This window comes from Stegodyphus dumicola, chromosome 6 (genome assembly GCF_044657685.1).
Source record: "Stegodyphus dumicola isolate Sdum_Otavi_A_Nest chromosome 6, ASM4465768v1".
NCBI lineage: Eukaryota > Metazoa > Arthropoda > Arachnida > Araneae > Eresidae > Stegodyphus > Stegodyphus dumicola.
The window spans coordinates 24,525,424-24,541,026 of record NC_140773.1 but is presented as its reverse complement, the minus strand read 5'-3'; the positions used below and the strand labels follow the sequence as shown (position 1 = coordinate 24,541,026).

At 32.3% G+C, this 15,603-nt stretch overlaps 1 protein-coding gene across 6 annotated transcripts in view; it reads right to left on the bottom strand.

The window, feature by feature from the left end:
- LOC118188359 (disintegrin and metalloproteinase domain-containing protein 11-like) overlaps positions 1 to 15,603 on the bottom strand; it is a 346,872-nt gene that overhangs the window by 13,608 nt on the left and 317,661 nt on the right. For 4 of the 6 annotated variants that reach the window (XM_085818185.1, XM_085818187.1, XM_085818184.1 and 1 more), the window contains 4 exons: positions 14,345 to 14,534; positions 10,834 to 10,936; positions 6,517 to 6,666; positions 4,108 to 5,170 (listed from right to left, as the gene is read on the bottom strand). In XM_085818185.1, coding sequence (XP_085674311.1) covers positions 4,108 to 5,170; positions 6,517 to 6,666; positions 10,834 to 10,936; positions 14,345 to 14,534 — 1,506 coding nt within the window. The other 2 variants (XM_085818188.1, XM_085818189.1) reach the window with 2 other exon arrangements.

Genomic DNA, 15,603 nt, shown 5'->3' with positions numbered 1-15,603 from the left:
AGTGACAGGTAATTTTGCAATCTGCCAGTCGTATGAACCTTAAAGAATGAAAACAGAAGCGAAAAATTCATATTCATATTCACATTTCATTATCATATTTATGACTAATAGTAACAGAAAAAAGGAGAAATGGAAGTTAAGAAAAATGAAAAGACAAATATATAGTAGACGAAATAAAAGCAGAACAGTAGAATTAAAGAAAAAGAAAAACAGAAACAAAATTAAAAAAATCGAGGGAAAATATAATAGACCTCCCCTCCCTCCCCCCAAAAGAAAAACATGAGCCGAAATACAGATAAAATGGAAGTAAGTAGATACAGACATAAAGAAAAACAGAAACCCAACGAAATAAAACATAACAGTTAACGAAAAAAAATAGGATTTAAAAAAAAAAAAAGAGAAAAAAGCGGAAATAAACGTAGAAGGCGAAAGACGAAAGGAAATTATCACAGATAAAAGGAAAACAGATATGTGCGTAAAGAAAATAAAAACAACGAAAAACAAAAAACATAAAGGACGAAAGAAATGGGCGAAAATAAAAACAGTTAAACATACAGAATTGGAAATAAGATTAAAAAAAAAAAAAAAAAAAAGCGGAAATAAACGTAGAAGGCGAAAGACGAAAGGAAATTATCACAGATAAAAGGAAAACAGATATGTGCGTACAGAAAATAAAAACAACGAAAAACAAAAACGGAAGACAAAAAGCATAAAGGGCGAAAGAAATGGGCGAAAATAAAAACAGTTAAACATACAGAATTGGAAATAAGATTTAAAACAAAAAAAAAAAAAAGCGGAAATAAACGTAGAAGGCGAAAGACGAAAGGAAATTATCACAGATAAAAGGAAAACAGATATGTGCGTAAAGAAAATAAAAACAACGAAAAACAAAAAACATAAAGGGCGAAAGAAATGGGCGAAAATAAAAACAGTTAAACATACAGAATTGGAAATAAGATTAAAAAAAAAAAAAAAATGCGGAAATAAACGTAGAAGGCGAAAGACGAAAGGAAATTATCACAGATAAAAGGAAAACAGATATGTGCGTACAGAAAATAAAAACAACGAAAAACAAAAACGGAAGACAAAAAGCATAAAGGGCGAAAGAAATGGGCGAAAATAAAAACAGTTAAACATACAGAATTGGAAATAGGATTAAAAAAAAAAAGCGGAAATAAACGTAGAAGGCGAAAGACGAAAGGAAATTATCACAGATAAAAGAAAAACAGATATGCGCGTAAAAAAAAAAAAAAAAAAAAAAAAAAAAAAAAAAAAAAAAAGGAAAACAAAAAGCATAAAGGGCGAAAGAAATAGACGAAAATAAAAACAGTTAAACATACAGAATTGGAAATAATTGTCAGCATTGGAGCAAATAGACTCATAAAAATCGAGTTTGTGCATTTAAGGCAACAGTTAATTTCTTGCAACAACAACAAACATAAATGAAATAAGTAAATTTCTTTTTATATTTTAATTCAAGATTCTGTATTAATTTGTTTTCAATCTAAAATTTTGCAACCTGCTAATCTTCACCAAGTTCAGCTTAAGTTATTGATAAAATTCTCTTGGATTCGAGAAGGTTGATCGATATGCAACATTCATAAAAGAAGTTTCTTAAAATGCATGCATTTTAAAATTATGTATTATAAAGTATTATAAAAGTTATTTATTTGCTAATAATTGAAATTCTATGCAACAGAATGATTATATTTGAGCCAAAGTCTATTTTTAACCAATATGTCCGTAAAATGAAAGTAACGCTCATCATTTAAAGCTTTTTCTGCCTGAAATGAGGTGTTTGTTAAATTTTAAAATCTTCCCTTTAGTAATTAACAGGAATTTTTCAAGTAATTAAATACAATTACGTAGAATTTTAGATGAAAGTGTTCCATTCATGCATGCATTAAATTAATCCAGAGTTCAACACGACGTGAGAATTAATAAGCAATATGTCAGTCAACGTTTTACATGTGGATACTTTTCAATAAGGATTTAGAAATCTGAATCTCGCAGAATGAATATGAAGAATCTGATTCTGAATTTTCTGTTGTTTAAATGTTTATTAATAAAGAAAGTGAATTTTTAGTCATTTGACAAGCACTTTAACTATTGTCCTCTAGCCAATCACTAGAATATATACGAGGTTTTTCGGAAATGTATCCAGCCACATTAAACATCTCGAAGATCGGTTAAGCTGTCTTGTGAAATTTGGCGGAGCGTTTGGAGAGAGAGAGGAATGAATTTAATGTTCATAGCGTGAACAGTAATGTTTGACCAGCTAATCGATCTGTAGTGAGACTCCATTCATCAAACACTTGTACTGCATTACCACTATGACATTGGCCTTTGCCCAATTTTCACAGTTTGTGCAAGTTTCCTAACAAAGCATTGAATCATGCAAGTTAGTTCCCTTGCAGGGCAAATTCAGGTCCTTGTTGCATTTAGCTCTTTTCAAATCTTTTGCTCACCAGTAAAAGAGAGATTTCATAATGAATAAGAGACAGGCGAATGCGTGGCAAGGGAGCTGATGGTAGTTCCGAAGAATTTTGCAGACTGTTTTGAAAAACGAAAGACGTTGGAATTGTGCAAGATCCCAAGCATTGTGCAAATCTCAAGCAAACTACGAAAGGGATTAAAGCATCATAACATGATTTAAAATATAATGGCTAGATATTTCATATTCTTAGAAACGAAAATGAGTTCATCGTGGGATTAATCTACACGCTCGTAAGCTTCCATATTTTTGAACTTCTAAAAATTTTTCCTTATCTGAAATTCTCAGATCGATCCTAGCCGGATAGTAATAAATTATACGAAATAATTTTACCGTGAGTTAAAAATTGTTTTCTGATTCGCTCCCCAAAACTTTTGAATTATATTCTTTGAAGAGCACTTGGCACAAAAATGGCGTATCGCAGTTGATACAAGAATATTTATTTATCATTTATCCACTTTAATTACTTTGCAATAAACATTTGATGGAGTCCAGAGATAGATTTTACCACATTAAATAGCATCACATATTAATTAGCCTTTTGAAATTCTAAAAAAAAATTATTTTATGTGCAAAATTTACTTACAAATATAAGTTTATGAAACGTGAAAACTTTAATCAACTTGCAAAATAAGTTTAATTTGCAGAAAGAAAAAAAAATCAGAATTCCATTATCATTACGTTTAATAATAAAAAATGCTTTAGTGAGAGGTGTTGTCACCAAAAATTACTTCAAAAGAAAAAAAAATATGCATTTTAAAAGTCAAAGCATAAAATATACATTATATAAATTTTAAAGGATCTATAGAATAATTGCTGACCAAGAAAAAAGTAAGTTTCGCATCGCATCCAGAATGCCATATTTTAGGCAGCAGAATTTTTGTTTTTATTCTAGTTAAAATTTCTAAAAAAGAACCAAAAAAATAAAATTTTAAATTGCAAATGACAGTCGATGCCTGTATTTGAGCTAGTATATTAAATACTCCTGTTCTTGTGCAGCTCTTTAAAGATAACGCAAAAATGATTAGGGGATTTTTTTTATAAAAGTCTGGTGCGAATAGCAGTTGTCCGTGGACGATTTCAGTAGTAGCTGAAATCTACAGCTTCCTACAACTACTGTATGTAAGTGTTAAATGATAAGATGTGTAATAAGTATTAGTATAATTTTGAATGTAGGAGCTTATATCTCAAACCATACTACAGTAACATGTTTGTCAATTTATGATTAAAAATTGTTTTCCGGCTAGGATCAGCGAAAACTGAGATTTTAGAATTCCTCCTCATGTAAATGATTCAAAGTATCAGATCAAAAAAGTAAGAAACCCAAACTAAAATTTTCGAAATTTCATTTAAAGTTAAAAATTTCTGAACCTATTCAACTAACTGTACAGCTATGAGTGTAAATAGTGCGGGCGATCATTTAGCTTACTTGTCTCTCATTCGAAATTTAACCTATCCCTTTGAAAGTCGGTTAAAAATTATCTTGTTAACTAAATTCTTCTGACACGTTTTCAATATATTAACACTGAAGGAGGGAATGTAAAAAGGGTTGCAATTGGCTCAGATACATTCATTCTGTCCGTCATTTGCGAAGAATAATGAAATCAATGAACCTTATATTCCGGGAATTTTTTCTTTGCTTTCCTCTTTGCACCTGATGGAAGTGAGCCTGTGGAAATGGCAGAAGGCGGGCCTTGGGGCTCGGGTTCTACTTTGGCTGTTCGGGCGCCCCTCATCGAGGCCGGGGCTGGGGGCGGCAAGAAGGCGTTTTCTTCTGAAGAGTTGGCATACGAGTCTTCAGAAGGCGGCGGACTTGGTGCATAATCACAAGGTTCTGGCACACGGCGAGCTTTGGATTTTCTGGCATAAGAATAGTCTCTCTTGCTTGTGACGGGCAAAGCTTCCTCACTCGCACTTCTCACTAGCTGATGGGAAGAATAAGTACTGCCTTCATCATCTCCGCTCTGGTCACCATCATCATCATCGTCCTCTTCCATGGAATAGTGCCCTCGTTTGGTGGAAGAAGCGCCACTTGCCTGAAGCCGACCGAGCAGGTAATGGAGACCAGGGTCCACTTTACCCTCGCTGCCGGAGCGGTCTTGCCTGCCAAGCAAGTAGTGCCTGTCCGCCTCCGGCTCGCTTAGTCGGATCTCGTCTGAACATGCTGGAGACATATGCTGTTGCTGCTGTAAAGGATGGTGTTCCAGCTGCCGAAGTAGATCTTCGAGGTTGCGAATCCGTATTGGAACAGGAATAGGTTCATCCATATCGTCATCTCGTTGATCTTCTCTACCTTTCACGCTACCAAGTGTAGAATAGTTCATATCTCCTACACTTTTGTGACTCTCTTGCGAAGGACTTCTTTTGCTATCGCCTAACCTCTGTGATGCTGAATGGAGAGCTTCGAGTATTTCTTCGTGATAGCCATTGATATTCTTGAGAGTCCTTTCTACATCGCTGGAGGAGTCCATGATGTTCTCATCTCCTGCATCGTCTCCTTCTTCCCAGCATTCCGGCCGGCCATGCTTGAGGATACCTTTCTCAGGAACGCGAGTGAGATTATCCGGCGACAGTTCGATGAATGTGGAAGTTTCGCCTGTCGGCTGCGTGCTCTCCACTGGCAACTTAGGAGGAGTGTCTTGCTTTCGCCGCTGCAACTCTTGCAATTTGTCCTCCCTGTTGGGGCGGGGTCAACAATCTGACTCGTGACAATTATCGGACCGGGGTTCGAAAAGACGGGCCGGGACGTAGCCCTGCTCTTTCCTATCTGGTGACCTTTGGTCAGCATGCTCAGTAAATTCCTCTTCAGTTGATCTTTTGCACGGGATATAGCCCTGACCAGAGCTGCAACAGAACAGGAGAGAAACAGGGCTAGATCCGAGCCCAATCTACGTTCTACTTAGAATGAATATACAATGCAACATTACTTTAAGAATTTCATTTTCCTCACATGCTTGCAAAATAGCATTAAAAGGTAGTAGCAGTGTAATTTGTTTATACATTTTATAATTAATTTTTGATAATTTCCGAAATAAAAGAAGGTGGTACTTTTATGGAATGTTTAAGAATATAGCTTTTAACATGCTTTTAGTCACTACATCGACGTACATAAGAAGCTTAGACCGCTTTTAGCATGTTTATCAATTTGCATATGGCAATTGGCTTGCCACATAGATTTTATAAGAAAGAATTCTCAACTTTTTAATCATTTCCCCATTCGAATGTTTATCAGATTTTATATTTGAATTTTGATACAAAAGAAGCAAGAGCATTTATAAAATTTTTGATTCATCGGATAAACTGGGAAGAAATTCTGCGGCCATTTTGCACCAAGTGCTCAAGTCGATATCCAATAATCGAAAAATGGTGCAACCTGTTTTTTTCATTAGAGAAAAAGATCTCGAATTATACGTTATTCATATTGAATTTTGAGGTTTGAATGAAATGGTCTACGTTTAATGTTTTAAGAATTCATTTAAATAATCACTGTATAATGGTTTTAGGGAGTAAATAGTGTGAAACTGCAGAATTAAACATATATTTAAGAATCAAATTATGTAATTATTATGAAAGATTATTACGGTTTCAAAATTTATCTCTATTAGTTTTCATAAAACATTTTCCATACATCAATGCCTAAAACAAATCAATTTTTGAATCAAGTAATTTATATCTTAAACTATCAATGTCAAATATAATTAAGTAAACGTTTTCTAGCATAATGAATGTTTTACATGAGCGTAATTTTATCAGTATAATAACAATTATCCCTTACGAATTCCTAATTTATTAAGATAAAACGTTTTTTTTTTAAATTGAATTAAAATTGTAGTTTTGGAATACTTGATTCAAAAATTTCAAAACTATTAAAATAAATTATTTAGTAACAATTTTTTTAAATTCATCATTTAAAAATATAACCTATCAGAAAAAGAAATCTTAAGATAAATCTTAGATAAGCATATACAGTTACTCGATTTAAAAAAATAAATTAAAAAAAAGAAATTTAGGACTTTTGTTACCTGTAAGATGGCATACTGCCGAAAGTAATAATACGATTGACGTTTTCTTGGGAACCGTCTAGCTTCTTGCCGGATAAAGGCATATGCAATTTTTTCCCGAAACGCTTCTTCAAATAATCGGAGGCGCCTTTCGGTAGAATCCCGCTGCGTCTAAAAAAAAAAAAAAAAAAAAAAAAAAAAAAAAGTTTTAGATTTTAAATTACGTCCAAATTAAATTACGTTTTTTTAACGTTTTGTGCGTTATCTTTATTTGTTAAACATCATGTTCTTCGTACTTAAACCATAAAATTCAATTCAACAGGAATATCGCAAAATAGTTTTAAAATGAGCATATGTTTAGAATTTCCGATACAAAAACTCACGCGCTGGAGATAAAAATGTTTTTTCTGCATAACGTTGCCATTGCTCGCTTTGAAATCCTTGAGTCTGTTAATCAAAAATTCGTCAAAGTTTTAAAAAATAGGAAATCGATCATAAAACAAATTTCAAATTTCAAATTTGGTCTTCCACATGCTCATATTCGTTGGAGGATTACGTTATTCAAAATTCGATGACTCTATGTACCGTTGTTTTATCACAATACGAGAAATATACATACATTTATGCAGATTTTTCATTATTTAATTTCTTCAAATATAATGCAGGACTCTAACATTTTGTGGCAACAGTTTGAAAAGTGAACCGACATTTATGAGTCCGACGCAAAATGCCAAAACGAAACTAATAGTCCTTCGGGATTCAAATCCCTTTGGACTAAAAAAAAGTAATTATTTCTGTTTTTTACAACCAAAAATAATGTTTTGCTTGATTGCATTGTATCATAAGATGAGAAATTTAAATAGTAATAAGATTACTGTTATAATAATATGCATTCTAAAATAATAGGAGATAAATAAGATGTTCTAAACCCTTAAGGTTTGAAAAACCCTTTACTCGGCCTTTATTTTCGCAATCGTTGGTTGTAGTCATATACACTGTAGAAGTGGTTTTATAAGAAGAAGTGGTCTTATTAATAATAAAATTACAAGAAGTTTGAGTACAGCACCACGAAAATTGACCGGGATATTTAATTTCAAAATCTGCAGTTTATGATGGCATTTTCAACTTACCTTAAAGCATCGGTGAATAAATTTAGAATAACTGAGAAGTTTAAATGAAGAGAAATGAAGGAAATCGTGTGGTGCCCATATTATGCTTTTTGTATGTGTAACTCATAAGAATATTTGCCACCCATTGTGCGAGTATGTTACCATTTAGGCGGCTTAGGTAATTACCAACAAGAGAAAAAAATATGATAATTTAAGGCATGGTAACGGTCGTCAACAGACTGATGTTACAAGAATATTTTTTTAGCATTTTTATGCTAACATCCGTTAACAATTAAGACATAATAACACGTCGAATAAATACTAATTCAGAAGGCAAACAACAAAAATCAGCGTTATATTTACAAAATTTCCACAGGACTAGTTTCGATGGTTTTACCGAACCACCATCCTCAGCTGCAAAACCGCAAAAAACGCTGATTTTTGTTGTTTGTCTTCTGAATTAGTATCCGTTAACAAACTCACTTTTTGTATGCAATATGAGAAATGGAGCTTAGACTAACGAATATTTGCATATCGGAAAAAGTGATTGACTATAAAATGAGAAAAATTTCCTTAATTATGTAATATTCTTATCTATGTTTTAGAGTGCGATTTTTTATCCAAATATTGTGTTTCATTTTGGCAGTTATTTGTTTCCGCCTGGAAATAATTAAAACACTTAAATATATTTAAAACTTAACCTAAGGGTGTGTAAAAGGTCACTCTAGTCAAAACTGTTTACTTGAATACAAATTTTGGAACTAGACGTGAAAGAAAGTAGTTATTTTTAATTTAATTTAATTTAATTTAATTCTTATTTATTTATTGTTTTGGTTTGTTTGTAATACAGTAATACCTCTATCCATGATCGATTTTTCCTACGAGAATCCTACTGAAATTATGCAGAGGATGCGGCATTCGGGTAATAAAAATAAATATACTAAAATTTCGTTGATTAATTACGCACTGTAACATATTAAGAATATAAAATACAATAGTAATAAAGGGTTGTAGAAAGGCCTACCTTTAAACTTTCCATTGTAGATTTATAGAACGCTTTCTCTCACACATAAGGAAAAAGATCTGCATTGCCTATTTATGATAGGGTTGAAGCTGCTGTGAATACACAACGCAGTATGCCTTTGACATGCTATATTTAATCACAGTATACAATTTTTTGCTCGAAGCACGTTTTATAATTTCTGAATCGGTGCCTCTATAATTTTTAACTTTGTTCCGGTTCATAATAAATTATGGATAATTGAAATTACCAAAAACTGCATCATAATTACATCAGTGATTTTGTACGTGTGATATCAGTTATAGTTTAGCATTATTAATTATGCCAATGATTAAATAACGAAAGAAATTGACTTGTGCTGATTTTATCGCATTGGTTTTGACTTGCATTTGTTTTATTTGACGACTTGTATTGGTATAAGTCAATTTGTATATAATTGTGCTGTTATTGGTATTACAATTCAGGCATCTTTAGCAATATTTGTATAGCTACAAATACCTGATAGTTTATGACAAAGTTTATAAACCAATAACATTTTTAAAAATATTACAGAAAAATTAGATATTTACCGTATATACCCGCGTATAAGTCGAGATATTTTGGACAAAAACAAAAAAAAAAAAAAAAAAAAAAAAAAAAGACTTCAAAGTGGGGGGGTCGACTTATACGCGGGGCCATAAAAAATTAAAAGGATCGGAAGTTCAAAAATTTCTTTATATAAATGCAGTTGTTTTCTTCCCGCACTCAAATTGGACGACTTATCAAATAAGTCGCTTACTTGAAGTAATTTCATGATTTAAATGATGTGACGAACTAATCACAGAGTTTCATACTTTAACTAGAGTAAGTTTCGATTAAACCAAAGAATTTTCGGCCCCCGAACAACCGATCAATATCGAGCAATAAAAACGTTTCGCCAACACGCCAAGAAAAGAGAAATGCAGATAGTTTTTACGTACGTATAAATCTTTATAAGCAGCAAGCTTCGTCCGTTGATCATTTTTAAAAGAAAAACTTTACCGAAAAACGTTGTGTTTCCATTAGGTGTGCTGGTTCGTGCCCATGAAAAGGGATGCATGGATGCTGACGGAACAGTCGATTGGCTTAAAAATGTGTGGGATAAAAGACCGGGAGCAGCTTTCAAAAAAACCTTCTCTTTTAGTATACGATTCTTTTCGTGGACACTTTTCTGAAGAAGTGACAAAACACCTAAAAATGACTGTGGCCGTAATTCCGGGAGGATTGACATCCGTCATCTAGATGTCTGCTTCAATACGCCCTTCAAAGTAAATGTTAGAAAATATTGGGCAGAGTGGATTAGTTCCGCTCGACCAACATTTACAAAAGGAGGCAACATTAAAAAGCCCGATATTACATTAATTGCTCAGTGGGTTAAAGATGCTTGGAACGAAATACCCTCTGAAATAATTATAAATTCATTTAAAAAATGTTGTATTAGCAACGAACTAGACGGCACGGAAGATGATGCTGTTTTTGAAAGTGAAAATGACGACGAAGGCTCTAGTAGTGATTGTAACAATACAGAGCCAATGACGACAGAAGAGTTCTATGAAATGTTTGGCGAATCTGACCATGAATCGGACGTTGAAGGATTTTGAGTTTGTTTATTTACCAAGGTATTTTTTATCGTATATTTACTTTTTTTTCTCAGATAATTTTGAATAAATGTAGTACTTAAAAAATTTTTTCGAAGTTTCTCAATCGATTTCGGAAGTGGGGGGGGTCGACTTATACGCGGTATCGACTTATACGCGGGTATATACGGTAATTATTTATTAATAAAAAATTAATAGTAAACGGTAGATAAAAATGAAATTGATAAAAACTTGTTTCATAGTTTTTATTACAACAGAGTACATAAACACAAAACATTTTTTTAAAATATTACAGAAAAATATGATATTTAATTATTTACTGATAAAAATTTAGTATCAAATAACAGATAAAAAATGAAAACATGTTTCATATATTTTCTATAATGTAAAATTTTAATTAAAAATCTATCCAGCTTCGTGTAGATTATCAAATATTTCTTCTATTGGTTATGTAAATTAAAGCACCAATATTATAAAATTAAATACAATTTAAATAAAAGTTTCAATACGCATCTAATGAATCAATTTAACAATATACATTAACAATATACTTTAATTTAACAATAAAGAAAAACGTTAGAAATGAACATACCTGTAACACGTGGCTAGGAGAGCAAAAAATATAAATACACTTCCTACAATTGTAACCAAAACTATTACCAGCGAAGTTGTACTAAGTGTTGAACCCTTGGTTACTGAAAATAGAAAACAAAGTTACAGTTTATCGTAATTTGGAATTTTAAAATTAATATAACGTGTGTGCAGAATGTATAATAGTGTAACGCTACATCTACTTTTCAACAAGTTTGATATTAAAGAGTCATATTTTAATAACCTTTAAAAAATTGAACCCTTGGTTACTGAAAATAGAAAACAAAGTTACAGTTTATCGTAATTTGGAATTTTAAAATTAATATAACGTGTGTGCAGAATGTATAATAGTGTAACGCTACATCTACTTTTCAACAAGTTTGATATTAAAGAGTCATATTTTAATAACCTTTAAAAAATTTCAAAACTTTTGTCATAATAGTTTCATAATTTTGTCATAGCTGATAGTTTACTTAAATTTATTCTTGTTGAGTAAGATACTGTAGTTAATTTCATATTCACATAAGAGTTAACTTAGGCAATAAATTAATTGTTATGTGAATGTAAATAAATGGATGATGGCATTAATTTATTGGACGTATCGTTCACAAGACTGGTATGTTCAATACGTTTTTAATGCATTCTATTTTATTAAATTCATTTCATTTGCTACGCTACCAACATAATTCCAGTAAGAAATGTAAAGGAATCTCGCGCATAGAATATCCGTGTTGGAAGATGCACGCGCTTAAAATGTTTTTTCAATTATTCTGTAAGTTTGACTAATAAAGTCGGTTGTTCGAACAAAAAATGGCGAGATTTCTTTAAAACTTCATTATACAGATCATCAAATTTATGAATATTGCTAATATTTTTGTACAGTTTTTTTTATCCTGTCCATTAATAATATGAGAAAGTAAAAGGAGAAATTTTGACATATGAATTCGTAATTCCTTCTTGAGTTTTAGTTTTAACTGGGCTGCAAAATCTCAGAATTAAGGCAAGTTTTTTCTTCTTAATATTCGCCGTACCAAAAGTAGTTAATCAAAATTTTTAGATTGTTAATTTCGATTGAATATCATCTTTCTTTAACAGTTTAATCAAACTATAATAAAATGTAAACAATCACGAATTATTTTTTGAAATCTTAACGTGTTACGAATAACACTAACCAAAAAAGTACGTTCAACTGCAGCGTTCAGTTTTAAATGCGGAAAATAAGCGACAGTGGAAACGAGTCCTGACGGGAGTTCGGAGCTAGAAAGAGATATTGGGGTGGTGTGTGTGTGTATGGTGTATTTAATTATGGCAAAGCACACTAGGGCTATCTGCCTAAGGGGAGGGATGCCTTTCGTGGAGGACTTTCTAAGTTAAACTGGCTCGTATACACGTTACACAAACGATGGGGAAAACCACGAAAACGCCTATGCAGCCAGCCCGTTCGCAGGATTCGAACCTCGGACCGAACTACCAGTGTTCAGCGACTTTACCGCTCGGCCGCTGGTGGGCCCCAGAGATATTGGGGAAACATTTGTCCATCATGGAAGACTAATATCTGTCCTCTTTAAAAAATGAATGGTCTTTTTATAAAATAACGTTTAGTCTAAGGTTCAAGTTTTCCTAATTTCAAAATATTTCTATTGTAAATATTAAAAGAAATGCAGAAGTTTTAAAGGAAGCGAAATTATTTTATCTCATAATTCTATTATATTTTCAGTTTTCTTTTGAAGATATATATATGATGGAGAAAAAGAATTTATAATTATAGAATAAATATCGAGGATAAATTTATTTCGTTTTTGAGGATTTGACTGAAACTTATTTGGAAATTCAATGATTCAAAAATGAAATTTCAGTAAAAACGAGATTATCTTTATTAAGTATATATGATACGAGTTTAATGACGGTAAAAGTTTTAAATTTAAAACGATGTCCTTATATTTATTAGCAATTATATAAATTCCCGTGGGAAAATATCATATTCAGTTTTATGTGGTTTCTCATTTTGAGATGGAATAATGAGATCATTAGTAGATGTTTATTTTTAAGAAGCTCCGAAAATAATGAAGAAACACAATTTACATTTAATTTATATAGATAAATCAAGCACTGGAAAGTTGACTGAAGAATGAAAAGTGAAAACAGAATTAAAAAATGAAAGAGAATTAAAAATTTCAATTATTTCAAGTAATAAATATCGTTAAATTAAAGTTATCGAGTTATTTATAAACATACTGGAAATATATAGATATATTTTGTAAAAGATGACACGCTTTATTTCGTGAAATTCTAAATACCTACTCTCAAATACGAAATATTTTGCCTATGAATATAAAATGTAACTTCCCATTTAGTTCTCCTAAGTATTATTCATAATATTCTAGTGACTGAAGCTGAAGGTTCTGTACCTCTGCATGGGAAATTCACTAATATATGTTTAAAAGTTGCTACAAATTTTTAACTACAAAAATGAAGACTTTTTTAAATGGCAGTTTTTTCCTAGAAGGACTCAGTACAAACTTCATTTTCAGTGAACCCGTACTCCCATAGTGTTGAATATTAAGTCTCACTTTAAGAAATTATATAGTGGCAGTTATGTACCGGTACTCTCTTCAAGAAAAAGGGGCCAGCTCTATATTTCTCACTCTACTGGGCCGATTGAAGAAATTTAATTTGCATGTTTCAAGTCTCCAAAACGCAACTTAGGACATATGTTATATTTATATATAACATTGTTCTAACGTAGATATTTTGACACAAAATTGGACTTTTTCTGAACCGACCGACTTTTTTCCATATTTCGATTCTATGACATAAATTATGCCTAAATATTAAATTCATAAAATTTGATGAGAAATTTAAAAATTTATCTTGGCGCACTTTTTTCAGTTTGCGCCAAGAATAATTCCTTTGGCGTCTTAATTTATTGTCTTATTTTAAAGTCTTAATTTATTGTAATCTGTCAACTTGCTCATGCATAGTGAAAGAGAAGCTCATGCATAATGCTATATATAAATCTAATGTATATATTAAATCGCGCTTTCAGCGCATGAAAAACGCAAATCAAATTTCGTCGATCGAGCCAGTAGAACGAGAGATATAAAACTGCCCCTTCTTTTGTGAGTCTCTGTGTGCAGAGTGTACATATCTGTTTAAAGACATGAAACTTGTCACCATCTTTTTTTGAAAAAACCTTGCAAAAATATGTATTAAATAAAATGCGTAAAAGTTTGTTAGCTTGATTTTAAATATATTTTATGTGAATTATGCTACAAAAAGAAAAAGAAAAAAGAACATGCAAATTAGAGATGAACAATGCTTGTAGAATAGCCAGTCTAAATTCATGTTTGTAAACTATGAAGTATCTATTCTCTTTCAGTTTTCCCGTAAATGAAACAAGAACCTGTTTCTCTCCGTTCAAGAACATAATAAACTAACATACAACGTTCAGCGCGACATTGACGCGATTAAAATTACTGCTATGGTCGTGGAATTAAAAGTAGCTTCATCACCAACGAAGGAACTCCTGATTGTTTTGTTCTTCCAGTCAGCGACGACGGTCTGTACGGCAGCTTCGGGGGTTGTGAAGAGATTGGGAATGGGCCCCAAACCTTCTGGATGTGCCCTCTCGTCTGCCCGCTGGCTGCAATCGTACGCTGTCCAACCACGATCGCAGTAACAACTGTTCAGATTTGAGCACACCTAGAAAAAAGATTGTGAGATGTGTACAAATCCGTAGTTGAAACATATTGTACAAACTGCTTAATGGGAAATTTTCACACGGAAATAAAGAGAAATGCAAGATGGGGCTATAGAATAACGACACTTGCTAGAAAACTCTGTGTTATGAAATGGGTTTTCTAAATACACACTATTAATTTAAAGAGTTTGAGTGGACAGCTATAAACCACCGAAGACATATTTTCAATTTTTGTAATATTGATGAAAATGTATACTGTGAATATTTTCAACTGCCAGTTACGAAATTTTCGATGTAATCTCTGCTGTTAACTCGATACCTTTTGAGGGGAAATTTTAATTTGTGGAAAAGAAAGAAATTAAGCATGAAAAGAACGAATAAGAGCAGTTTTATAGGAATGCTTTGGAATATCTGATAGGTTGACAGGTTACAGGCGAAAACATTGCGAGCGGAAACGTCGCGGAGAAAGCAACGCAAGGCGAAAACGTCTTCGAAAACATCGTAGGAGAAATGAAAACAAGGAGAAAACATCGAAACTTTAAAACATCGTAGTACAAACATCGTCGTCGAAAATAAAGCCATTCAAAAATTTCGCAGCTTAAAAACATAGAATATGCAGCATGTGAGTATGCAGTTACAACTTTTAAAGCCTGTAAAACACATGTCTGCGATGTTTTGTAGGCGCTATATTTTTCCCCACGATATTTTCTACAGCGATGATTTAAAACTGCTATGTTTTTGAACCTCTTTATTTCGACGACTATATTTTAAACCTCTTTGTTTTAGAACTGCGATGTTTTCCTCTTGCTTTTTTTCACCCACGATGTTTAGTACGAGGATGTTTTCTTCTTGCGTTGTTTTCTCTACAACGCTTTCATCCGCGATGTTTCGGCAAAGACCAGGATGACATCAACACTGTCATGCAGCAATATTATCTGTTTGTGATTTTTGGCTGCATCCTTTTTTATTAATATTACAAGAACCTCAAGGTACTAATGTGTAATGTGATAGTAATATGCTGTCCTTTCATATTATAAGATCGCAGTTATCAGAAAACGCTCATGCAATATG